Source organism: Silene latifolia, chromosome 5, assembly GCF_048544455.1.
Source record: "Silene latifolia isolate original U9 population chromosome 5, ASM4854445v1, whole genome shotgun sequence".
NCBI classification, from domain to species: domain Eukaryota; kingdom Viridiplantae; phylum Streptophyta; class Magnoliopsida; order Caryophyllales; family Caryophyllaceae; genus Silene; species Silene latifolia.
This window is the reverse complement of record NC_133530.1, coordinates 11149493-11176733: the sequence shown is the minus strand read 5'-3', so window position 1 is coordinate 11176733 and position 27241 is coordinate 11149493. Positions and strand designations below refer to the sequence as shown.

At 41.9% G+C, this 27241-nt stretch overlaps 1 protein-coding gene across 1 annotated transcript; it reads right to left on the bottom strand.

Moving 5' to 3' along the window:
- Positions 1-3666: 3666 nt before the first annotated feature.
- Positions 3667-26191, bottom strand: LOC141654817 (uncharacterized). Its single transcript, XM_074461932.1, has 9 exons — positions 26069-26191; positions 23001-23105; positions 9750-9886; positions 9602-9672; positions 8628-9509; positions 7100-8502; positions 6233-6972; positions 5371-6136; positions 3667-3819 (listed from the first exon to the last, which is right to left on the bottom strand). The coding sequence occupies exons 2-9, from the start codon at positions 23049-23051 to the stop codon at positions 3667-3669; spliced, it is 4203 nt and encodes a 1400-aa protein (XP_074318033.1). The 5' UTR covers positions 23052-23105; positions 26069-26191.
- Positions 26192-27241: the final 1050 nt, after the last annotated feature.

The window sequence follows — 27241 nt, the reverse complement described above, 5'->3', positions numbered from 1 at the left end:
CAGGTTCTCCTCACTCAAACCCATATCCTCAGCATACATGGACTTCTCATTGAACTGTCTGTAGTACTCGGCTCTGGACATCTCGTGATCATCTTAAACTTATCAAACTCTTCCCTCAACTTACTCCTCACATGCTCCGGTACGAACTCCTTCCTCACAGCCCTACGAAACTCCTCCCAAGGTATAGCGGGTAAGCCTTGGTTGGTATACATTTCCTTAGCACTCACTTTCACTGTATCCCACCACTTGCCTGCTGCCTCCCTCAGATAGAACGCAGCCTGTTCTACTCTCATCTCATCAGGACAATGAACCAGGTCTAAGATGTTCTCCATCTCTCTCAGCCAACTATCAAGCAGATTAGGCTCCCCAACTCCCTTGTACTCTTTCGGGTTAAACCTCGCAATATAGAGGCTGATTTTTGAATGATCAACCTCCTTCTCCTTATCCTTACCCTTGTCCTCATTCACTCTCTTCAGGGTCTCAGTAAGAGCATCCTGGTGCTCTAACATCTTAACGATGTCATCCGTGGTCATAAGCTCAGCTCTCGCATACAAAGCAGTTCTCTTGGGCGGCATCTTGAAGCTATATAAGAAAGGGTAAACATAAACACACGTACTAAACCTCAAAACACGAAAACACGCTGCCCGGAACCTACTCGATCGAGTTCCCCAACACACTCGATCGAGTAACGGGCTACTCGATCGAGTGCCCCACGTACTCGATCGAGTACCCAAACTCCAGAACCCAAACAGACCTTCTGATCTCTTACCTACTCGATCGAGTATCTAGGCTACTCGATCGAGTGACCCCCTACTCGATCGAGTACCCCTAGTTACTCGATCGAGTGCCCCAAAACTCGATTATGGACTCAAAATCGCCAAAAACCCACCCGATCGAGTCAGTCTCACTCGATCGAGTATCACTAATTCGTAAGAGCTACCCGCATGTTACGTCATATGCTAACATGCTAAACTTTATAAGTCACATTATATCATAACAAGCATACTACGCATCTTTTCTACTATCCGCGAAATCATTTCATCATATTATTAAATGCCACATTGTAAATCATCCAACATGTTATCATCTCATCAACAAGTTTCCTCATATCACCATTTTCTTTCACATGCTCAACTTTCTACTTCAACATCCAACAATTAACACACTTCATCACATTCTTACACAAGTTAACCAAACACACATACGACTCGACAAATACTCCCCCCATGTGACCGGTTCAAAATTGTAGGGCGACCTCGCGACTTTAGGACGTCTCCCAAGCCTTTGCATTAGCTCCTACAACTTTTACCCCGGGTTCATTTTAGTTGACTCCCTATGTTCATCAGGTTCATTGGTTAGAGGTTTCAGGATCGTCGCTCTGATACCATTTGTAACACCCCCATACTCCAAGTGCCTTACCAGGACCACTCAGGTATGAAGACATTACCATCTCGGTTGCCCGAGGTATGATAATCAAACAACAATAAAGAAACAACGTTTATTATAAATAGTTTAATGAATAAATACAATCCTCAAAACCAAACCAAAGTACGATACATTATTCAAACCGATCGTCTAATCGAAAAGTAAATAAACTAAGGCTACAGCGGAAGACTCCTATCATCATGTCGTGGCATCCCAGCTATCCCAGTACTCATCTCAATACCTGCTCAATATCTGCTCACCATCCCCGAATGGATCACCGCAGGTTTACAAAACAACACCGGGGCCAGTACTAATCACACAATCAATATAGATAACAATAATAAGATAAACAGACAGCTGAACTGTCACACACACACACACACACCCAAACAACCGTCTCAATCACGATCGTCCACTTTGACCCATACACCGCTGGGGGACCACAAATGTTCCCACCTAAGCCCCGCTTATCATACCGAGCGATAACCCTGTCCATTAATGTGCACATCCCCTTCCGTGGCGGGTTCCACGAAGGGCGAAACTAGGGCGTGAAGTCACTCCCTCAAGTGACCCCACTCAGCCGAGAACGCATCTCGAGAACCATCAACAACAATCACAACCACAAACACAGTACAATCATTATATCAAACAACCAAATACAACACATCACCAATATCCCATTATGGGACTAATACTGAGTAGGAAATCCTACCTGGAAAGCACACAATCACACGGGCTCTACTGCTGAATCAAAAAGCCTCCTCTATGAACCCTCCTCCTATCATATAACACATAAAGGCTACACATCACATACTACACATAAAAACCCCCAATATCTAAATTAGGGTTTAACCAAAACAAGGGAAAGACAATAAAAAGGGTACGTAGATCTTACCCTCGACGCAAGGAACTCAACGATACGAACAACGACAAGAACTGACCGTCTGAACTCCGGGAATTGCTAAGAATGCGATTAGGAAGATGAACTGGTGGCTTTCTCTCTTAAACAGGGTTTTAGGTTTTGTAAAAGTGAATTAAAACAATGACGACGAAACTTAAATACCTTAATCGCATAATTAACAAAACCCGAGAAATCTCCCCGTAAAACCGGACACTCGATCGAGTACCCAAGGCACTCGATCGAGTACCCCCTTACTCGATCGAGTACCCCAGCTACTCGATCGAGTACCCAACAGGTATTGTAAAATCGTTTTACAAAAGACTTACTCATTTATTCGTCGCATACTTTCATTAAAGTAACATTTATTTGTTACTAGTTGTTGCGCCGCGCCCTACCGGGCGCGGAGCCCCAATTTGTTCTTATGTTTTCGGAGACTCGAGAGGAGTTTCGTGTATGTGTTGTGGCTATGCTTAATTTCCTTTTCCGCCGACAGCCCTTCCTGTGGGTGCGCATCATCCAAAGGACCCCAGTAAATCGTTAGCTTAGCATATTATACAAGATTACGATGTGCCAAAGCGGAAGATATATATAAAGAGAACAGCATAGTCTTGCAGAAAAGATAGTTACTTATACACAATATCTAGGGTGCATCTAATAGTCGTTGGTTACTTATTAACCGCTACTGCCAGGAGCCAATTGTTCATATTCCTTTGCCGTTTTTTAAAAAGGCAACCTAACATTAGATTATGCGTCCTTACACTGGTAGGTATTCAGCGCCTTCAAAACCGGTTCAAAACTTGCTAAGGTAGCTTAATAGAATCTTGGTGTTTAGTTTAGAGAGACCTGCTTGAGCACCCATTCCAGTTGTTGTGCTCTGGAAAGAGCTGTGCTAGGCACTACCTGTACATACAACCTTGCGTTCTGTAATTTGATCTCAATGTACTTGAGGTAGCTTTCTCTTTCCTGCAGGACAACATGTAGATATATAGTACGTTGTTGAATTTAGTTTGTGCAGCATATCTACATTTTGCATAGTGCATACACAGCACACTATACCTTCCATAGGTGCCCTAGGTCTACAGGTGTTATATTTATTGTATAAAATGTCTACAGTGATTACCTGCGCAGGCATCGCGTACAAGACGGTCGCTTCCACTTCCACGAGTCTCTCTGCATTGTGAGTGCATGCTGTGAGAGTGTACTCTCTCGACGCATCTACCGCTTCAAATGTTATTGTCATTCTGTATACACAAACCATTCTGCATGTAAGGATCTAAGTTTTGGGTGCTTGGGATTTGTATTGTTGGGTTATTACCTTGGAGTGGATTTTACGTTTTCTGTTAAACATGTAGTACAAATATATGCAGCCCTTCTTCTTGAACGCTGCCAGCGCCGCAGAGGCTGCAGCCAAGGTACAAGTGCACATCATATATGCTAAAGTCATTCAGCTTCACATGTAGCCAGTGGCTCTCCCCTTGTAAAGTGTTGGTAGTCTGTCATTTGAAGCAAGCATTAAACGAGACTTTGTAATAGCCGTTGCTGATAGAGGAAACTAATAAAAAAATGCAGCCTCTTGCAATGCTAGTGATATTCATCGTGCATGTGTTTTTTTGGTGTTAGGTTCGTAAACCAGAATGAGTATGGGTAGGCTTTTATAAATTGGTCTATGTGATAAGCAGGTTGCCTGAACAGGGAACTTACGTTCTTTTCGAGGAGGCTTTCGATAGTGGTTATTCTGCGTGTGGGGGCTGGCAGACGCATTTCGAAAACCTTTTGGTTTTTTTCAGCAAGCATGTCCTTGTTTTCCCTAGCCATGTATTAATTTAAATAGCGTTCATAATACGGACTAATTAGCGAGAGGTGGTGTATAAAGATAGTTGTTAAAGTGGGATGTGTTATATTTGGAATAGTTCAGGTTATTTGTTTTGTATACCCCTCCCTTATTTCATATTTCTCTCCCTTTATTCGTTTCTTTTTAATAATGTGATTGTATTTTTTTTCTTCCACTATATATGTTTGGTTTTTGTGTGTAAAATGTAAATCTATTAATCTTTTAGTTCAATTGTCGCTTCTTTTACGTGTTTACTATTACAAGGCTATAACGTAATTCTATGCTGTCTTTATGAAGCGACTATTATAAGGGACGTTTCCATAGTAGAGTGCCTAATTTTATGATGTTACGTTAAATATTGTCACGGTTGTTAATAGATACTTTTATTGAATATCAGCGAAAGTTTACAAATTGCTTTGGTGAGGTTCTGATAATTTTGGGCTCACACTCAAAGTATGTTTTTTTTCTTCTCTATCTTTTTTTTTTTTGGAAAAGTAAAAAACACCCTTTAAGGTGAGGACGTTTAAGTGTGTTAAATAGAATGTTTTACACCAGATAATTGTAATACCAACTATGCAAGATTTCATATTTTGTTTACATAGAGGGGAAGAAGTTGTTCTCATAAACATACTATTAAATCTGACATTCATTTGTCTGGTGTTCTAGTGACCACCTTTCAGTACACACAACAAGCAGAGCAAGGTAATTTACAACGGTTGGCGAGTGTGCAAAAACACCAACATCCGGCAAAGAAACTTCGGGAAGAATCTAGCGACGAATAATGTCGCTTAGATGAGAGTACATGCTACGTATTCTTACGCATGGCAATGGCAGGCATTGAAACTTTACCGCAAATGCCGAATTCCAAATGTAGCGTGCCCTTGTTTGTGAGTCAAAATTAGTCTACTGAAAAATGAAAGAAAACGCCACATATCATTGTTGATCTTAAATGGAATAAAAGAATATGTAGACAAATGTTATGGTCGGTAGTTTACCTTGAAGTGGCAGTCCCTTAAAGAATTCCAGCAAGGGTGAGAGCATCGTATGATACGACGTTTCTGACAAAAGTTGCGGGGGATTTGTTTTCGAGGCCCAGTGCCGCCACAACAAGAACTGCTTGGCTTGATTTTCGAGTCCGGGATAGTGCGACATCTGGTGACCATGAGAGAAGCATGGACGCGGTAAGTACACTTGCTACGACTTAAAGTCTCACCCGACACTTGTTAATCGACATTGCAAAGCTCAGCTTTAAAGGGAACTGATTTCTTTGAAACTGAAAAGGATAGTTAGCTGAAGGAGCTGGCTGAAGCTTGATGCGTGGTATAAGTACACAGTCTCCTTTGTGTTGGCCCGTCATAATTACACATTCAATTGTGTTCGGTAAAAATCTCTTGCAAATCAAGCGTGTGCCGTTGCATAAGCCAAATGATGGTTGGAGGTTCCGGATCAGAATAACAGGACAATTTTCTTTAAGAATAAGTTTGTGAGGACTCATTCCACCAGGATTTAGTTTGTTGATAAATTCTGCCGGGTAAACTGCACAGGTATCATCTAACATTGAATCATGGCTTGTGTAGGTTACAGCCTTGCCGGGGAACTTGTCAATCAGAGCATCGTTAATGGCATCCACATCGTCGTTTAGCGGTGTCAGAATCGCTCGATTTGTAAAGATGTCGGGATCAAATGTGCCAAGGTCCAATTCTGGAAATGCAAGTGCCGCCAAACCGCTTATCGGGTTTGGGTCATCGCTGTCCAGCACCCTGACCAGCCCATCTGGTAGTTCAATGTTTTCATATTCCTTGGTTTGCAACTCGCCGTTACCAAGTGCAAGCAAAAACCGTGCAAATTCAGGATCATCTCTTGCACGGAGATTTTCAGATAAGCTAAACTTTGTTAACTTTGGCCAGAGGTGTGAGCTGAACAAACTGGCTTCCAATACCTCACGTTGCGACTTTATGGGTAGGATTGGAAGTGTTTGCCTAAAGTCACCGTCAAACACAACGATTTTCCCGCCAAAAATCTGTTCTGGGTTACATAAGTCTCGGAGCAGATGGTCTAGAGACTCGATATTCTACCGCTTTGACATCGAAGCTTCGTCCCAGATTATCAAGGTTGTTGCCCGAATCAACGCAGCGAGACTACTTTGCTTAGGAATGTCCCATGCTAAAGATATGTCACATTCCAAGGGAATTTTGAATTGTGAATGGGTGGTTCGCCCGCCCGGTATGTTCGCTGCAGCTATGCCTGATGATGCTGTTGGCAGGACTATCTGCCCCATTAGGCGTACTTCAGCGTACAACGCTTTGTATAGGAAGGTTTTATCAGTGCCACCCGGCCCATCTACAAAGAATGCACCTGGTTTAGACATGCGTACATGTTCCATAATTGTGTCAAACGCCTCCTTCTGAGCTGAATTTAGGAGTGCCTTACATAACGTGCAGTCCTCAGGTATTGCTGCGTCAAGGGCATCAACTATATCTCTAGTGCGCCTCATTTCATCATCGTTGCAAGTATCTAGATGTTCCAGACCAAACTCCGCCATAGTTTTCCCCATAGCTTCTAAGTACCTCTCCACTGAACGAGCTGTTAGCTGGCTAACTTTCCGTGGGTCGGCTGGGAACTTTAGTCGAAAATCGTCTGACAATGATTCATAGTGTGTATCCCACAACAAATATGGATCCTTTGGTTGTGCGAAAATGAGCAATGTTGAGAAAAGGCGACGAAGTGCTGTAGGCATTTGTACTGCGCAAGCCTCCGCCATGCATAGCTCAGCAGCATCTTCTTCTTCAAGCAGCCTGTGTCGGAGCGCTGCCTCCTGGAATGTTGCACATATATACCCGTTGACTGTTTTCAATGACTCAAATGATGTAGGACCCCGGATGTGTAGGAGCAGAAGTCTTAGGAAAAAGCGCTCCCCTTCAGCCGGTGCTACAAAAACAAGCCTGCCAATCACAATAACTTTGTTTCTCCTTTTTTTCCCAAGTTCTGGTTCCAGTATCCCAACGGTAATGTTCAGTAAACTCCCCGTATAATAGTTTGGGGCAGTCTTTAGTTGCGCTTTTCTTGAAAAACTCAGTAAGAGGGGTGCGACTCCTTTTCTCATCAGCAATTACATCAGCCAAGTTATCTGTTGATCTCAGGCGTATTGTCTGCATGTTGGGTAGGTGCACTTGCAGGGGCATTACTGGTGGGTATGTTTCAAATAAATCAAATCCGAATATCCGCCAAGCTGCTTCGCACGGAGATACCCATCGTCCTGATTGGAATTGCGCTATTTCATCTATTGTTGTGGGTTCTTCGGCGTCCGTAACACTAAAGGAAATTTTGTCGTGGCCTTCGTATATATACTTATACAAATATTTGACTGCATGCATTGTTGAGCATACCTCAACATTCAGGTGACAGTCGAATAAAGCCAACAAGTACGGGTTATACGGGATAACCCATTTGTTGTCTAGTTCATGATCCCGGATAAGCACCTTTTCGCCTGTGTTCCGCCTTCTATACTCTGGATATCCAGCACCATTAACTGTTCTGTCAGCTGTGTAGGACTTTGGGTATTCGTATTTGCAACACCCAGGACTGTTAGCATGCTTCATGCATGAACATGCAGGGTTAAGTTTGCCACAAGGACCGTGCATCATGTGTTTAAGCACAGTCTTACGGAGGGCAGGGTTAGCCATTGACGGTATTTCAGCACAGACAAATTTGTCAAAATCTGCCGGACATTTCAGCCTATACCCGTCTTTTAGAATTATCAGGAAGTGTACATGGGGAAGGCCTCTTTTCTGGAATTCAACCACGTATACGTAAGCTGCAACTTCTCCAAAAATGTGCTTTTCCACAATCTGTTTCTTCAGAGCTAAAAGCTTAGCACGGAAAACTCTTGCAACTAAGTCCGGCCGATTATGAGCCTCTTCTCTTGGTGCTAGGTGGTTTTTTATTTCGGGCCAGGTAGGATTGCATGTCATAGTGACAAACAGGTCAGGTTTTCCAAACCTGTGTACCAAGGCCATTGAATTCAGATATCTTTTTTTCATGTCCCGAGGTCCCCCCAAGAAAGTCGGTGGCAGAATCACTCTCTTGCCAACGTTCGATGCACGGCATTCACCCGTTCCGACAGTATCAATAATTCCCTGGTATAATTCAGCCCTTATCGTCTCTTGATTATTTCTGAAATAATCAAGCCGCGTGTTTTCGATTTTAACGTACATGTCCACCACATACTGTTGGAAGCACCGACCTGTCCGCAGGAGCATATTACCGGGGCGGTTTTGTAACTTGTAGCAGTAATATTGCCGGCACGATATAATTTTATCCTTTGGACCATAGCCTTGCTCCGCGCCTATTTTTTTATTCAAGGGCAACAAAACAGTAAGTGTATATACCATGTCAAAATGTCAAAACACGTTAACTGAAGAGTGATGCACATGGAATAAATAATAAATAAATGCTTGTAAGTTTACATACGGTTTAATTCATCTTCTAATAGGCCTTCGACAGTTTGTGTAAGTTCTAAAGACGCCCTGTCAGGAGCGTGGCTTTCTATTTGGGTCGTGCCCGGGGTTACTTTTCGAAGCCCTTGCACCCACCCACATTCCCCGGACGGGAAAAGCAATGGGTGTTGCAAAGGATCATAACAACCATAGTAGTGCATTATTCGATGGGACTTGTTGTCCTTTGCAGTTACAGTTATATGTGGGGTGCTAGACTCGCTAGAAGATGAACTTTCCGTCCAAATAACAGCTACCTCATCAGATGTGGGTGCGTTGTACACTCGCTGGTCCAAAACAGTGTTCCTGTTTAGTTTTATTTGGGTATTTTCATCTATGGGTAATTCTTTAAGGGATCGAAAGAAGCGCGCGTAAGGATTGGACTGGGTAATCTGCATTAGGGTGTTAATTATATCTCCCCTTACCTCTGGGAAGCAACCAGTTCGATTAAGCGCCTCATGCCGCCCATCATAGAAATAAAGTTGTAGATATTTTGGCCTACCATCATTGGGAAGTAAAGTAGGTACGTGATGATATATTTGGCCATGGAGAGTAAAGACATAAATACCTTTGAGGGTGGATGCAGCATAATTTCCGCCAATAGAGCTAAAAGCAAAGAGATTGTTGTACATCCTTGCGTACGCACGGAAATGAACTGCATCCTCATCAGGGGAGGTATACAAGCGCACTAATGTAGGAGGATATGCATTTGTAGGTAACTGAATAGCTCCATTAGCACAGCAGAAAAACGGGGTTTCGTATGCAAACTTTTGTGCGTTGCACTTAACACATACCCCACCGTGCGGCAACTTCAATTGCTCTGTAGGTAACGGTTGTGCCGCGTGAGCTGTAGGTAACCCTGCGTATGAAGTGGACATAAGAAAGTTAGCAGCAGTATTAGTTCACACGATGTTGCAGTAACATCAACAACAAAGTGTTCATGGAACTTACTCGGTTGTCGGTTAATTTGGGCCTTTCTTCGTCTTTTAGGCTGCGGCTGTATAGGTGTTTCAGGCACATTGCTGCAGGGGTGAGTATTTGGGTTAGCTGAAATTTTTTGTATCAACAGCAAAAGGAATGCACACAGGACACACAGTACCTTATTCCAGTACGGTCGCAGTAAATAATTGTCGTTCTGGCTCGTTTGCCGCCACGCATAACTGGCCTAGGTGGAGGGGCAGTTGTAAGTAGGCCTCTATCTGGCGGTCGTCCCGTTAAGGAGCAACCTCCCTGTACCTGTGGCACCATTAGTTAAGAACAGAATTTAGGCAAAGCTTAGGGGGACTTGTACTACGGAACAACTATATGCTCAAGAGACCGGGGCATTTATAGGCTCGCAAAGCATGGGTAGATGGTAGGCTGTTTTGTTAGGTGCGGATGCTCGGTTAATCGCCACACTACACACAGTAAGGTCCATATGCGAAATGGTTACACTGTAACTAAGAAATACATGTTTTCCCAGAAATGCATGGAATATGGTCACAAGAATGACGAACTGTTATGGCTAGGCTTCTTAAGTACCCAGTCCTATAATAAGCTATGATCATTAAATACGTCTTGGAAGCATAAAAAGTTTCCTGGTATGCGTATGCGGTACCTAGCTTATTATTATTATTATTATTATTATTATTATTTTGTTGTTTGTTTAGCTGGGGAACTTGCAACCATCTAGAAAAAAAATACCGGCTATTCCGACCACTACAAGTAATATACTGCTTGTTTCCAAAATTTGCAGCAGGTAATTACATGTTCAGTTCGTCCTACTCTCTTCCTTATCTTCTCTTTCTAGTTACTCTTTTTTTTTTATGTGTGCTTTCTATTTGGCTTACCTTGTCCTTTTTTTCTTGTCTATAATTGAGTTGTTTACATAACGAAAAGGAATGCGTCTGTGCATTTGCTAATTAATGACAAAATTTTAAACCCAATTTGAAGAAATGTACAGGACTACGCAACAATGTTGTTTCACACATTTTTTATTTAGAGAAAAGTGAACATAGTATTACAACCGAGTAGTAGCAAGCTTTAAAAACATTCATTCAAAATACATCATAAACCTACCGAAACATACACGCAGCAAATATATACAAACACTATTATAGTGTCAAAAAGTTACAAGTTCATCCCTATCTATTAGGATTATGAAATAGTGGATTAGTGAAGTTCTAAGCGTTCCATATCAAAGGTTTATTGCCAAAACGGTACGCGAGCCACACACTCATTTCATTCTTAGGTCTCCTAGCATGGCATGCAGTTATGCCTTTTTGAAGCGGTCAAACATCGACTCAACATTCTTAGAAACCCTAAAATAGCGGGTGGGCTTTGCTCGTGCAGGCCGAACATGTGCCCTATGCTTGCAAGTCGCACACAATTTCATTTTTTTAGGTGGTGGAGGGGGGCCGTTGGGGCGAGGGATCTGAAAAGCAAAGGCACGTGGCGTGGTGGCCCCTTCCTCAAGGAGTAAGCATGATGGTTCAAATTCTTCCTCTATGCCATTAGGCGCTTTTCTGACAAGGTAACTTTCTCGCTCCAGTGCTGAATCGAGGGTAACACGATTGGTGTCAGGAGTATCATAGTTTGCATCTATGATCTCAAGGTTAAGTATTGGTATGACTTATTCGATCGCCTTCTTAGCTACATCATTTTTTGCAGGTTCGGGAAAGCTGAAGCAGTCACTCACTATGTCTTTCTTCCCAATAACCACCCCAGGGAGGGACACGGTCATGAATGCAGTATACCGGTCTTTCCCATGCCGGAGAACATCCAATGTTGTACAGTGTATTGGAAACTTTTGATTTAGGAGCCTCAATAAGGAAACACAATCAAGAGCCACATTTTTTGGAGGACCTGAACAGGCATTTGGGGGCTCTTCATTCAGCGGGGTGTTAGTACGGCCTTTCATAAGCTCCTGTAATTCTAGGCGTTTCAACCTATACAGGCCACCAAACCTCTGCAACAGTTCCCTCTTGGAGTGGGTAAAATCTTTAACTGTAACATTGTATTTGGTCATGATATCGCGAACAGCTTGCATAGCTGCATGCTCACATGATTCCTCAGGGGTTACGGCTGGGCCACCAGTGTATATGAAGGCAACTTGTTCACCTTCTGGGCGGACTGAAAGGTATACACTATTACTGGTCCCATTTACGTACCGGTATTCAGGGCTTGAGAATCTTAAGCATTCTGCTATTTGCTCAATCAAGGGTTGGAAAGGAATTACTACTTGCGTAGGTGCAGGACCTATGACCTGTAATTTAATTATTTTTCTGTATAGTAAGAAGTCGTCTAGAAAAAAATAATGGTGCATACTCGTGATAAAGGGAACGTGCAGAGGTGTGCGTGAAACAATTCACTTTAAATACATGTTAGGCGGATCTAAGGTTAGCTCGATGTGCTGCGAGACTATGGGTTTGCAAATAAACAAGCAGCTCCAACTGCAGGAACATTGATCTAGGCTAAACTTCTATGGTTTTTAGTTGGGGTATTTTTGAGCAAGATATTTTAAGAAAGCACAGATTTGAACTCTGCACATTTCAGCGCACATTAGACATAACCAATGTAATATTGAGTGGTTTGTACAAATTATTATAAACTTGAAACGATCAAAATCTAAATGGATGTAGTCATGTTAGCTAATCCTTACCCCTTTTATCATTTCTTCAATATTTATGAATGGACACTGTTGGGCCCTAAATTATCCTGCCTTGCCTGATATAGGCCAGGCAACAGCCAAGGACAACTTCCAGGCAAAAGATATCTAAAATCAGGCATTACTTCAACACGGATAGGCACCAAGCAGGAGTTGGTAAAAGACAAAGTGAAAGATAACCAAAGACCTAAAAAGGAGAAGCACCAGGCCACTGCAGGCGACAAAAAGGCAGCTGATATATGTTCCCTACAAAAAAGGAAGACCAATTCCAGAAAGCTATGATAAAGGAAGCAGTCAAAACAACGGCTAAGAGAGAGGCAACCACCTCCGGGTAAATAGGGCACATTCCCTATTTACCAGGAAAACCTAAACGGCATAAGAGGAAGGAAGAAATCACCTATAAATAGAAAAGAAGAGAAGATCAGAAGGATCATCAGATAGACCCTCACTTTTACTTATATTCTTTGTATTCTTAAGCTATATATTCGCACATCACGCCCGATATAACAATACTCAAATCAGGCTATCTAAAATCATAGTAACAATCACTCCTGGCTTGGTGCCCGTGGTTTTTTCCCTTATTCCCAGGGTTTTTCCACGTATAAATATCTTTGTGTCATTGTTTATTAGTTCGTTTTACACTTAATTATACCAATCAGGCGAGTTATTCGAGTTAGATCACCCTACATATAAATCCTGGCGGGGGACGCTCTAGATCGGTAAAAAACTGTCAAAACAATTGGCGCCCACCGTGGGGCATCTAACTCAAAAATAATCAAAAGCCCACCACCAAATACCACAAAAACTAAGAAAAATGGCAGGAGATAGCGTTGAGCAACAATTAGTCATTGCCAAACAACATTGTTGGAGATGGAACAACTGAAACAAAAATGATCCATCTTTGACGAGTAAGTGGCAAAATTGAAAGAATCGAATCCGGCCTAAAGATACAAATGGGAGAAAAAGCTTCAGGATCAAAGTTGAAAGTCCAGCCTGGCACACCATTCTCCTCTATCATAAGGAACATTGACTTCTCCAATATTGGTACTCCAACTCCATCAAAATCCAAAGCGGGAGAAGGAACGGACTCGGAGAACTCCAAAATCAAGAAACCTCGTCGATCGGACTAACACGGCCATTATGATGGCTATGCTCCAGGAAATCCAAAAACTTCACGAGAGATTTGAAAAGATCCCAGGAGTTCCTACCTCAATTGAAGAAGCAAATCCAGAGAGCTATCTTTGATTCACCCTTTGTGGATGAAATAGCAAAAATAGACTTGCCAAAGAAATTTGTGATTCCCTCAATGAGAATCTATGATGGAACCACTGATCCACAAAACCATGTTGCCTATTACAAGCAAAGGATGCTTTGGCGGCATCAATTCCCGATGAACTACGTCAAGTCTGCATGTGTAAGGGATTTGGAACAACTCGAACGGACTGCCTTGCAATGGTACATAAACCTCGCCAAATGGAAGCATCAAGTCCTTTGGCGACCGGTCAATTCTTTCAATCATCGGTTTGCCAGGACAGGAACTAGAAAAGAGATCCGGTGACACATGTACAGGTTAAACAAAAGCCTGGAGAATCCATCAGATCTTACATGACAAGATTCAACAAAGAAAAAGTTTCAATCCCCGGATGTGATGTTGGAACAGTAGTTGAAGCTTTCGAGCAAGGGCTACCCCTGACGGTGACTTCTACGATGCAATGACCATGAAGCCCTGTCATACCTTTGAAGATGTCCAAGCATTAGCCATAGGCTATATCAGTGGAAGAAGACAAAGGCTACAAGGCGGATAATGCGACAACAACTCGGGATATGACAAAACCAACAGAAAAAGCTTTAACCACAAAGGAAGCAGTTCCAGGCCATCTCCCTACACAAGACCTGACGGATCGAAGTCAACTATACACATGAACAACGAGGTAACTCCTATACTTATCCTCCTGTCCGGGAATATAACTTCTCTGTTGACATTGCAGATCGATCAAGAGACTTGACCATATGGGAGACATTGTCAAGTGGCCAAAGAAGTCAGACAACCCCAACTCAAGAAAGGACACCACCAGGTGGTGCGAATTTCACATGGACATAGGACACACAACAGAGGAATGCCTGGGATTTCGGAGACAAGTGGCTTACCTGCTAAAGAAAGGATACCTGAAAGACTTGATGCAAACGAAGAACAGGGAAGACGATGGAACAAGAAAAAACACGAAAGGCAACAACGTGACCTACCCCTGCACCACCCATTTATGAAGTCAAATTCATCAATGGAGGATCGAAAATTTGTGGCCTGACCAGCTCAAATCAGGTGCTAAGAAAATTGCCAGGGAGTCAAAAATGAAATCTCCTTTTAAACCTATCAATTTACCTCAAATTACTTTTGACGACAACGATATGCGGGCATTCCAGGACCTCCACCATGACACTGGTGATCACCATGCAAATAGGGACTCGCACATGTCATGAGAATCCTGATAGATGGAGGCGATTCGAAAACCTGATCATGCTTGATGTCCTTAAAGCAATGAAGATTGATGAAAGCCAAATCATAAAGAAGTCTAATGTCCTAGTAGGATTCAATGGAGAAACAAGAAACACACTGGGAGAAATACACCTGCCCACATACGTGGAAGGAGTATCTTCATATGAAAGATTCGGAGTCCTGGTGCTGTCATCCTATAATGCCATATTGGGAAGACCATGGATCCACAACGTAAGGGCCATACCCTCCACCTATCACCAATGCATCAAAATACCAACAGAATGGGGAGTAGCAACCATAAAAGGTGAACAAAAATCTGCCCAGGAATGCTATCTTGAGTCACTCGAAGCCTTCCAAGGCGGGTAATTCCCTCGCCTAGCAATTACGGTACCACTGTCGGGACAACTCATGTGGCGAAACCAAAATGGAAACGATCAAGTAATTTTAGACCACCGAGTACCCTGACAGGCACGTCTTGGTAGGATCGATGTCCCCGATAATATCGGGCGGAATTAGTAAATTTTCTTAAAGGTAAATCTTCATGTTTTGCCTGGTCACATTTTGATATGACCGGAATAGATGCCAATATTATTACACATAAACTAAATGTTGATGAGTCTTATAAGCCTGTCCAGCAGAAAAGAAGAAAGTTTGCCGCTGAAAGACATGCTATCATTAATGAAGAAGTAGAAAAACTATTGGACATGGGGATGATAAGAGAAGTCATGTACCCTAGCTGGCTAGCCAACGTAGTGGTGGTACAAAAGAAGAATGGCAAGTGGAGAATTTGTGTAGATTACACAGACCTCAATAAAGCCTGCCCAAAATACCCATTTCCACTTCCACACATAGACGCAATGGTGGATGCTACAGCAGGACATGAACTCCTGACATTCATGGATGCCTCAAGTGGATTCAATCAAATCAAGATGCACCCATCTGATCAGGAACATACTGCATTTATCACGGAAAGGGGCATATCTTTGCTACACAAAGAATGCCCTTTGGCACGAAAAATGCGGGGCAACATACCAACGCCTGGTCAATACAATGTTTAAAGACCAAATAGGGGACACCATGGAAGTCTATATTGATGACATGGTAGTTAAATCAAAGAAAGCTGAAGATCATGTTAGGGACTTGGAAACAGCCTTTAAGATCCTAGAAGAATTCAATATGAAACTTAACCCATCCAAATGCCATTTTGGGGTATCCTCAGGAAAATTCCTGGGGTACATGGTGACCAAAAGAGGAATAGAAGCCATCCCAGAACAAATAAGAGCCATACTAGAACTGAATCCCCAAGTCGATCAAAGATATTCAAAACCGACGGGACGAGTTGCGACCCTGAATAGATTCATTTCCGGATCATCGAAGGTGCAAGGCATTCTATGACCTACTCGGGAAGAACAAAGCATTCAAATGGTTGCACGAACACGAGTCGACCTTCCAGAGCTCAAAACATACCGACTACACTCCGCTACTTGCCAAACCAGACAAAGGAGAACCCCCGACGGTCTACCTATCTCATCACGAAAACAATGAGTAAGTGGAGTCCCCAAAAAAATTGATGGCCAACAGCATCCAGTCTACTATGTAAGTAAAAGTCTCCTAGACGCAGAAACCAGGTATGGCCTACTTGAAAAATATGTACTTGCTTTAGTAATGTCCTGCACTAAACTTCGACCTTATTTTGAAAGTCACCCAATCATTGTAAGAACCAACTTGCCTATCAAATCTGTCCTGAGAAAGCCTGAGTTGTCGGGCGGATGGCAAAATGGTCAGACAAATCAGCACCTATGATATAACCTTTGAACCCGGGACGGCAATTAAATCTCGGGCACTAGCGAGACTTCGTGGGTGAATTCGGTCCCTACCCTAGAACCAGACCTCATAAAAGAGGTCAATCTTCTTGACACCCAAAAAACAGACCAGGAATGGACTCTCCATGTAGATGGGGCAACAAATATGAAAGGCACTGGCCTAGGATTAGTCCTAAAATCACCACAGGGAGACCTGATTGCACAGGCTATTAATTGTGAATTCAAAGCCACGAATAATGAGGCTGAATATGAAGCCCTGATTGCTGGATTAAAGGTATGTATAGAACTCGGTGTAGCAAATCTCAAGGTAAAAACTGACTCTCTCTTAATCTCCAATCAAATCAAAGGAGTATATGCTGCAAAAGATTCAAAGATGATACTCTATCTGGAATATGTCAAAAACCTTTGCAAAAAATTCAGAACCTTTGACATTGACCAAATACCAAGGGACTTAAATACCCAGGCGGATGCCCTAGCCAGCCTGGGATCAAACTTCAGCCCTGCTGTGTTTGACAAAATACCCATCGTCCACCTGCTGGAACCAACCATAGAAAGGCCTGAACAAATTTGCCCTATCCAGGAAGATACAACCTCCTGGACTAAACCTTACTATGATTGGTTCCTACAGGGGATACTCCCTACAAATAAAAACGAAGCAAGGGCCCTGAAAATCAAAGCATCCACTTATACCATTATAAATAACACCTTGTTTAAAAAGTCTCAGCTGGGACCTTACTTACGTTGCACTGGAACCAAATGAAGTCACCAGGTCATAGAAGACATACATGATGGATACTGCTGAAATCATAAAGGTGGAAGGAGCCTGGCAAGCAAAATTCTCAGGACAGGCTACTTCTGGCCAACCCTGAGAGCTGACTGCATAGCATATAGCTCAAAATGTGAAGCCTGTCAAATCCATTCCCCTTATATCCATCAACCATCAGAGCTACTACATTCCATCTCAGCCCCCTGGCCATTCATGAAATGGGGCATGGACATAGTAGGGAAGCTACCTCAGGCGCCTGGACAAAAAGTCTTCATGCTAGCAATGACTGACTACTTTTCCAAATGGATAGAGGCAGACTCCTACAGGCAAGTCAAAGAAAAAGATGTCATATCATTTATCAAAAGGAATATCATATGTAGATATGGAATACCTTGAAAATAGTCTGTGATAATGGTACACAATTTGTGGGAAAAAGAACAGCTAACTTCTGTGCACAATGGAATATCAATCTAGTCACATCTACACCAGGCTACCCTAAAGCCAACGGCCAAGCAGAATCAAGCAACAAAGTAGTAATCAGTTGCCTGAAGAAAAAGCTGAAAAGAAGAAAATGAAGATGGGCAGAAGAGCTCCCCCTAGTCCTATGGGCTGACAGGACCACACCCAAAAAACAGCCACAAAGCCGGACACCATATTCCCTGGTCTATGGTCTGCGAAGCGATAATACCAGCAGAAATTCATGTGCCAACTACCAGAAGCAGCCTGAACACAATAGAAGAGAACAGGCCCATATTACAGGATAACCTACTCTTAACAGAAGAACTGAGGGATGCAGCCAAAGTCAGGATAGCCGCCTACCAACAGGCAGTAGCCAGAAGTTACAACAAAAATGTCAACATCAGAGTATTCAAAGAAGGAGACCTGGTACTAAGGAAAGTTTTCCCCAACACCAGAGAAAAGAACGCAGGCAAACTAGCCCCTACATGGGAAGGCCCGTACTTAATTGATTCAATAGTGGGACAAGGAGCTTACAGGCTACAAACTTTGGAAGGATAAATGATCCCCAGATCTTGGAACATTTCCCACTTAAAACTATTTCATATCTGAGAAGCAGGTAAAACTACCCACCCTATATACATGTCAATAGAACTTCCTGCTATGTGTTAAGTTACTTGCCTGTTATTCTTAATTTCACCTAAAACTTTATTTCAAATCCTGAAAACTTGTTTTACGCCTTCTTTTCACTTATTATATGTTACACTTTAGGCTTAAACAAATGTTTAGGATTGAGGGCCACTCCACCCAACCTGAACATCATTTCTAAAAATGCTCTAATTTGGCACCTGCCTGCCTAACCCGAAAATTAAACTGAGCTCAGTACATAAAAAGACAAGTACAAAAATGGAATAGACCATAGTACTTGTCAAAGAAGCCCTCCTGACAGGCTGAGGGCCATAAGCCCTCCTGACCGGCAACCACCCTCATTCTTAAAAGCCCTCCTGACAGGCAGATAGAGCCACCATTTCCCATAAACACAGGAATGAGGGCCATAAGCCCTCCTGACAGGCATTACTCTAACAAAAAATATCACATGAATGTACATGTACAAATTCCAGTCAAACACAGCAAGAAAATCAAGAAAAGAAAGGATATATATATATTAAAACCTACCCAGGAATACACCCTTCCCAGGCAGAAAGAACACACCGTTTATCCAGACAAAGCCAACAAAAACCAAAACAAATCCTAAATTATTTGTTCAGGGAACATCCCCCCCTGAATAGGCCAAAACAACACAAAATCCCACAAACAGAAAAAATCAAACTAGCCCACCTTGGACACGGTAGCAGAGCCAATCCCCTCATCAGCAGCCTCCTCTTCTTCATCTCCATCCCCTTCAGCATCACTATTTTTCCCTTTGGATGGAGGTGAGTCCACCTCCTCGTCAGCATGCAACTTACAAAGCTCAGGATAAGTGGTATTGAGATCAGCCAACTCCTGATCTGGATTCCAAAAAGGCCTGACTTCAGCAGGCTCTTTCATAGCATCCACACGGCCCTTGCCAAAGAAATACAGTGCAGCATCTTTGTACCTGGCCTGTACCTCATCCCTCTCTACAACCAATTCTTCATTTACCTTTAACTGCTCCTGCATAGCCTGCTTTTCAGCCTTCAATTCTTCCCCGGGCAATATCAAACTTAGCCCGAAGAGCTTTCGAGCATCCCGAGCAGATTTCACTTAGAAGACTCCACCAAAGAACCGAGCCTTCCCTGCCTCATTATCCTCCTTCAAAGAATGATTCTCAACCTTGGACACCTCCAACTCGACTTTAAACTTGTCAAAGATCTTTTTTCAAAATTTGTACCTCCCAATCCAAGGTATTTTTTAGACCATGGACTGATTCCAGTTGACAGCGCTCCTCAAAGACATCATTAACATTCTAAAACAAAAGAAAAATGCCTATCTAAGCCACAAAAAAGAAAACACACACAAAAACCCACAACAAACAAAGACAGAGAATATATACCTCCTGAAGCATGGTAACCAGGTTGGCAGCATAATCCCTGGAACGATACATAGCAGCCAAAGCACGAGCAGAAGCTTCCTCTGCCTGGTACTTGAAATAGGGATCATCAACCACAAAAGCCTGAGCCTGAATTTGATCCTTAGCAAACTGGACCTCATCCATACGAGCCCTGACCCCCCTGACCTCATGAACTCCTCCTAAAGACTCATCCACTCTCTTCCTCTTCTCAGGACGATCACTTTCATCCACAATCTTTTCAGGCGACACCAACTGAACCCCCGCACAGTTCCCCGAATTTGAACAAAGACTATCACTTCCCGTTGCCTCACTGCTCTTTGACTTCTCCCCTGTAATTTGAGAAACCCCTGCCTTCACCAGAGACAGACCAAAGCTAGCAATTCTGGCAGAAGCCCTAGTGGCTGCACGACGAGTATCTAAAATCAGCAATATAAGCATGAATCCAATACAGGAAACAGAATGACAAAACAAGCAAAAGAACTTACTCCCTGACGAAGATGCCCCTGGAACCTTAGTGCTCTTCACAGGCTTATACGTGCTCAACTTAGCCTTCTTAAAACGAGGCATAGAAGCTTGCCCCAGACAGGCAGGCCAAGCCCTCTCCTCTTCGAGCAACGCCATAAACGCCGTATCCGGTCACCGACCCCTCAAAGATCGGGATCATTCTCCCGGTCATTTACTAAAAGAAAGCACGGGCAAAGTAAGTGAACTCTCCAAAAATATTATTACCAAACCAAAAATAATGCAGGAAAGAAAGATTACCTCCTTCAACAGCTGGGTAATTGAGATAGTCCAGGTCAGGGGCAATTGAATCAGCCTTGATAAACATATAAGTTTGAGCCCAGCCTTTATCATCCCCTGAATCAAAATTGGTGATCAGGTGAGCCATCTTTGACCTGACTCAAAAATTAAACCTCCCAGTAGAATGACTCTTCAGGTGATAGACATTCTTAAAATCATCCAGGGTAATAACCAATTTATGCTTAGAACATAAATGCTCAATAGAATGGACGATCTTCCAAACCATTGGCATGAGTTGAAACGGAGGAACCCTAATAGCCCTAATCACCTCAGTCATAAAAGGAGAAAGGGGAAGTTGACCACCACCCCTGAACGCCCACTCAAAAATACAGAACCAACCTGAGCTACTCCAATTAGCCCCGACAGACCATTCTCGGAATCCAAACCTCAGCCCCATGAGGAATAAGGCCCCTGCCCTTTATATAATGCTCAAAAGAAGGTTTCAGTTGATTGGCCTCATGAAAAGAAACCGCCAAAGCCTTATTAGGAGAATATTCAACCCCTTATAAGACATAGACAGAATCTCCGGAGGAGCAACAACCTCCACCACATCATCCTCGGGGATGATATCGGGGACCCCTCAACCTCGGCAGAAACCATTTCAACTTCAACAGAACTTTTTCACCTCGGCGAGAGCTTTTGAAGCTGCTGTCCTTCTCCTGCCACCAGCCGTATATTATTTTTTCTGGAAGATGAATTTTTCAAAGAAAGAATTTTTAGAAAGGGAAAGAAGAAATTTGGAGATTGAGATATGGAAACAATCACGGCAAAGGAAGGCTATTTATAACCGCAAATCCTAAACGGCTAGAAAAGCAAGTGGTAGAAACTAGTCATGACTCTCCTAGGGTTTTGTGAACCTACCCTATTAATGACAAATAACCGTTACAAGAAGTTGAACCAAACACCAATTCTAAATCCGATAGAAAGTCCCCGCACAAATCACTTGCACAGCCCAAATTTTTATCTCCTCATTCCTGGCGGACCCAATAAAGGAATAAGCGAGATAAGGGGCAATTGTTGGGCCCTAAATTATCCTGCTGACCGATATAGGCCAGGCAACAGCCAAGGACAACTTCCAGGCAAAAGATATCTAAAATCGAGGCATTACTTCAACACGGATAGGCACCAAGCGGGGAGTTGGTAAAAGACAAAGCGAAAGATAACCAAAGCGACCTAAAAAGGAGAAGCATCAGGCCACCGCAGCGACAAAAAGGCGATTGATATATGTTCCCTACAAAAAAGGAAGACCAATTCCGAAAGCTATGATAAAGGAAGCGATCAAAACAACGGCTAAGAGAGAGGCAACCACCTCCGGGTAAATAGGGCACATTCCCTATTTACCAGGAAAACCTAAACGGCATAAGAGGAAGGAAGAAATCACCTATAAATAGAAAAGAAGAGAAGATCAGAAGGATCATCAGATAGACCCTCACTTTTACTAATATTCTTTGTATTCTTAAGCTATATATTCGCCTGTCACGCCTAATATAATAACAATACTCTGTCAGGCTATCTAAAACCATAGTAACAATCACTCCTGGCTTGGTGCCCGTGGTTTTTTCCCTTATTCCCAGGGTTTTTCCACGTATAAATATCTTTGTGTCATTGTTTATTAGTTCGTTTTACACTTAATTATACCAATCAGGCGAGTTATTCGAGTTAGATCACCCTACATATAAATCCCTGGCAGGACGCTCTAGATCAGTAAAAAACCTGTCAAAACAGACACGAAAAAACTAACATGGATGTATATTTCCCTACCCCTAAATGGATGTATATTTCCTTAGCCCTAAATGGATGTAATCATATCAGAATCATTGGTGAATCATTGATGTAATCGAAAACTAAATTATAAAAAAGGAAATGATAGAGTTGTACATATACCCATACATGTATACAGATGAATAAAATAATAAAACACAACGAATAGTTTCATGTTGATGAACCAAACTGTGAATTTCAGGATGTTTACCTTAATTGTTAAAGGCTGACCACATCAAGGCACATAATTTATTGTCTAGGTACGACATTTTGTTTTGTTGTTTTCATCTAGTTTACACCATATATCTTAAACACAGAGATAGTAAGATGCAGTTGGTGACATAACCATGTAGTAAGAACTATTCGCCAGACAGACGTATTTTTTATTTTAGTTTTTTCCATAAGAATGTATAAAGCATAACAAAGAAGAATGCACAAAACAGACTATTTAAAGGTAGCCTATAGAGTGTTTTTTTTGTTAAGGAAGAACTGCAAATATTTGTGTACATATTAACCAAAGTAATGCAAATGTAATCATATGGGCATAATATACCTTTGGTGAGGCAGAGGAAGATCCTGGTGTATGCTCCGCTGCATTATCCATGCTACTTTGTATTGAGTAAGCTTTACCCTTTGGTATGCCCTTGGTGTTTAGTCACTGAGGATATAGAAATTTAGCATACATATACCCATGTATATATATAAACAATTAAAGGGTACATTGGTTGTCTAAAGTTAATGTTATAATATACCATCTAAACAAGTACAAGTACAACATCTATGTAGATCAGATGCTAACTATTATTTTACACGGATAAGGCGTGTTTAATTGTTAATTCTGTAATGGGTCAGTTCGGCTGTTATCTAAACGTATAATTAGTAATGATAAAATATTCTCGCTCACCACCTTTTTTTTAAAAAATAAAAATTACAACGATATGTTTACCATTACAAATTTGACTTAAGTTTATACAAGTTTGATCTCATTTTTTTTTTTGGTTGTGTTGGGGCTGGTATTATGAATCGCAGCGTAAAAACATATTTAAGTTGAGTCACTAATAGAGATTGCACACTATCAGCATTGGAGGGGAATCCCGAATTGAAGTGGACAAGCGTTGTTGTTTGCAACCAAGTTTAACAAGTGAATATCACTGAGTAATACATGCGGCGTTCATTTGCGAGACCCCAAATTATATTAAATACAATAGGCCATTAGGAGTCCAATATCAATAATACAAATACAAGTACAACACTTCTGTCCAAAATCAATAATACTGTCTAAACAAATACAAGTACAACACTCTTGTAAACGGATGTAAATAAATATATATGTGGCGGGAGTCGAGTCTAATCGTTTTTTTTTTTTGCATATATTAGTTCAGGCTAAATGTCCACATTTTTTTTCCCAACAGAAGAAAAATATCTAATGCTATCACTCCTCCCAACATATTTAGTTAGATCATGACCAAGTTGATATGATTATTGGCTGTTAGATTGAAGAGAAATTTGTGTATGATGTCATATTAGTTGCATCATCTCTACAATTCTATCCATGTTTAACGGCAGTCTGAATCACCCCTTGCAGTACACTCCTTTTTTGCACAATTAAGGGGGTTGTGTTATTTAGGTTGACTATTGGGTGGTATAGTGTTAGGTAATGGGCATAGTACTTTGTTTGTGTGACCTCTTATTTTTTCTGTGGATTTGTGGTTAGTATAATTCGTGTATTTGGGAAACCGTCTTATTGGTCATCCGAACACCTCTCTTTGTGGTACGTCGCATGCTCTACAACCTCGAATTCTGATGCATCAATCAATGTATTACGTTCGCTTCGAATGTTTAGGTGCATGAACATTTTGCCACCCACACCTATCCGTATGGCGACCATAACCGGAAAACCCCAAACACCATCGTAACTTACGCAAGGGGGGAAAAGTACGCATTTATTTAGTAGACTTATAGGAAAAAAATAATGCCTGTGTTACAAGTAATAGCACTGTTTTTGGGACAAATCAGAGAGGTTAAACTTACTTTATGTACAAATAGAAGACTTGAACACTATTAGTTATAACAATAAACAGTAAGGTTATGACACACAATTTTTATTTAACGCTATTAAGGACTTATTAAGCCTTGTGCGTATCCTTAAGTCTATGGCAAAGCTTACAATTACAACGGAGAACGCGTCCATGGTCCTCTATAATAAAAAGTCACCTACAGATACAAGCATAGAATAGTGCTTGTAACAGTGGTGTTGTCTGAAAAAAATAATTACGGTGTATGTGTGGTGCCTTATTTGGCCGTCATCGTTTGTCCTTTTACAACTAAAAAGCGGTGCCAGTTGTTAATTGAGCCTAGTTTATTAAGCAAAATTGTAAACATTACAGTACGTAGCACACGCATGAAAGGCAACAGGTTTCTTAAATAGGCAACTTGGCAATGAACTGCCATCCAAAAAGGGACCTCAACGTCATGACGTTAATTTGATAACGGGTGCTGCTGTTGTACAGGCAGGTGGCCTGTGTACGATTTAATTCAACGATTACCCACACACGTGTTCCTAGATTAAAACAAGTCTTCCTACCCTCTGCCTCTTCCCCTCATCCTCTTCCGACGACAGCGTGAACTTAGAAATTGGGTCACAAAACATTTTAATTGTGAAGAAAACAGTCCCTATACGCCTACAGGTCTTTTAATGCTGGGCATTTTCCAGGAAATTAGAAACAGCTCAGGAAAGATAAACTTACTTTGAATCACGTCAGAGTCTATGGGCGTTTTAGCCAGTTCCTTCTCTCATCGCCCCACAATCTGGCTCCTCTTTCTCCCGTTATCTCCTTTTCTCTCTTCTTCTGCTGCTTTTCCTAATTCAAATAGCTCGTTAGAGATCTATTCAAGAATTGGTTTACTATGAGAAATGGCATCCTTTGTACGATTGGTGCCTGGGCAATCTTCAGATGTGACAACGTGTGGTGTGGGTGGCAGTGGGCAGGGATAGGCCATGCCGCCTGTCACGGAAATAAGGATATGCTTCGCGATGTACGCATTTCATCAGCCAAACTGAGGGCTCTGCAAGAACGCTTAAAACTACAACGGTTATGTACATGCACCGCTTGATTATGTGATTTAGCAGCAGTTAACCCAGTAAGATAGCATGTAATCAGACTCAAACCCCACCCCGTACTGATACACATACCCAGTCAAAAACGCAGACAACTGACGCTAGAGGTGGGACGCTTTATATATAGTACTCTCTGATCGCACTAAACTTAGGAAGGGGAACAGGAAGCTGCAAATAATATGTTAGGAGCACGCAAGTATCAGAAGCAGCAGCAGCACTGACATTCGTTCACCACACCGGTGTTAAAAGGTTAGCCTTAGTGTTGCTCTAAGCACAAATTGATAGAGGAGAACAATCATACACAAAGAGTCCTGGGTTAACGCGCCAGTTAGGCAGGTATGCGAATGGTTAACAACGGTCTACTGACTTATAGTCTAAAAGCTATGCTAGAATTACAATTGCCCTTCAAGCACGGAACATCAAGAAGCACAAAAGGCAGACCAAGGAACTAATGTACAATCAGTAAATGGCATCTAGCATCTAAACTGGCAGAAACAACATACCTGCATATTGCAAGTCGTAGATCCCCACCATTTGGTAATACAGGCTACAGCGTGTTCATGCATTTGGTTGTAGCATGCAGGCGCTTTATAGGAGGCGTTTGGTTTGCCTAGAACAGTACAGCTGCCAGTGTGCCTGTTTTACGAGAGACATATATGCTCATGAATGGTAATTGTAATGGCATCAACTTTAAAAGGATCCCAGAAAAAAAAGAGGTTAGGTAAGCTTTGCCACCCCAAAAAAAATACAAGAACGCATCTACAGATTAGTGTTACGGCAAAAAGCCTAGGGAAATCCAGTCAGTTGTAAGAAAAAGCTAAACTTGTCATCCATAGCATTCCATTGCAAAATGTTAGCATACAAAATACAGACTGAGTGTGCATGCGCTTGCAACACATTAACTTAGCAGTACAATTTACAAGTGCCACAAATAAGCCTAAAACATAATAAGAGTAAAAACATATCATTAGAGTTGTTTACAAAAAGACACACATAGAGTTGGCAGGTGCACTATAATTATATTGGCATCAACCTAACAGTAAGAATTGTAGTAACCCTCGCTCCCAGAGTTGTCCTCAGGCCACATAGTGAAGTCTTCCACAAGTGGGTGTGCTTTTTCTAGGCGACGATAAAATTCGTATTTTTCCCTTTTAGTAGTATATGCCCTGCATGCACAACACATCTTCATCACCTTTTGACCCCTTTGAGCCGTTATCAAACCACGTTCATTTTCTGTAACTAATTGACTATTATAATCCACAAGTACTTTTGATGTTTCGGTTCCCACAAGGAACAATTCTGTCCACCACTTGCAAACCTCTGCTACATTTCTCTTATGAGCTTTTGAGAGCCTATTAAATACATTAGAAAGCACAACCTCTAAACCAAGTGACTGATGGTGCTGTGTATCACCATTTTCTGGTATTGCCTTCTATACATCCGCTTTTACAAATATCCATTTGCAATTGAAGCGACCTTTCTTCGAGTCCTCATATTTCTCTATAAATTCTTCTTTGTCACCCTCATCTTGGAAGAAGGGGCGTGTGCATGTGAAGGTATTCATGTTAGGGAGGTAGTGTATTTGTGTGTAAATAATAGTTGCAGAGTTTTGATTAAGGCAGGATGATGATGAGGAGGTAAATTGTAATGCACTCTATTACCTTTATATAGAACCG

Excerpts from the sequence above, each read along its gene's own strand:
- LOC141654817 (XM_074461932.1), bottom strand. The coding sequence starts at position 23,051 with ATGGATAATGCAGCGGAGCATACACCAGGATCTTCCTCTGCCTCACCA. Across the intron at positions 9,510-9,601 it reads CCAAATTAACCGACAACCGA|GGTTACCTACAGCTCACGCG; the intron begins GTAAGTTCCATG and ends CTTCATACGCAG. Across the intron at positions 8,503-8,627 it reads ATTAGAAGATGAATTAAACC|GCGCGGAGCAAGGCTATGGT; the intron begins GTATGTAAACTT and ends ATAAAAAAATAG.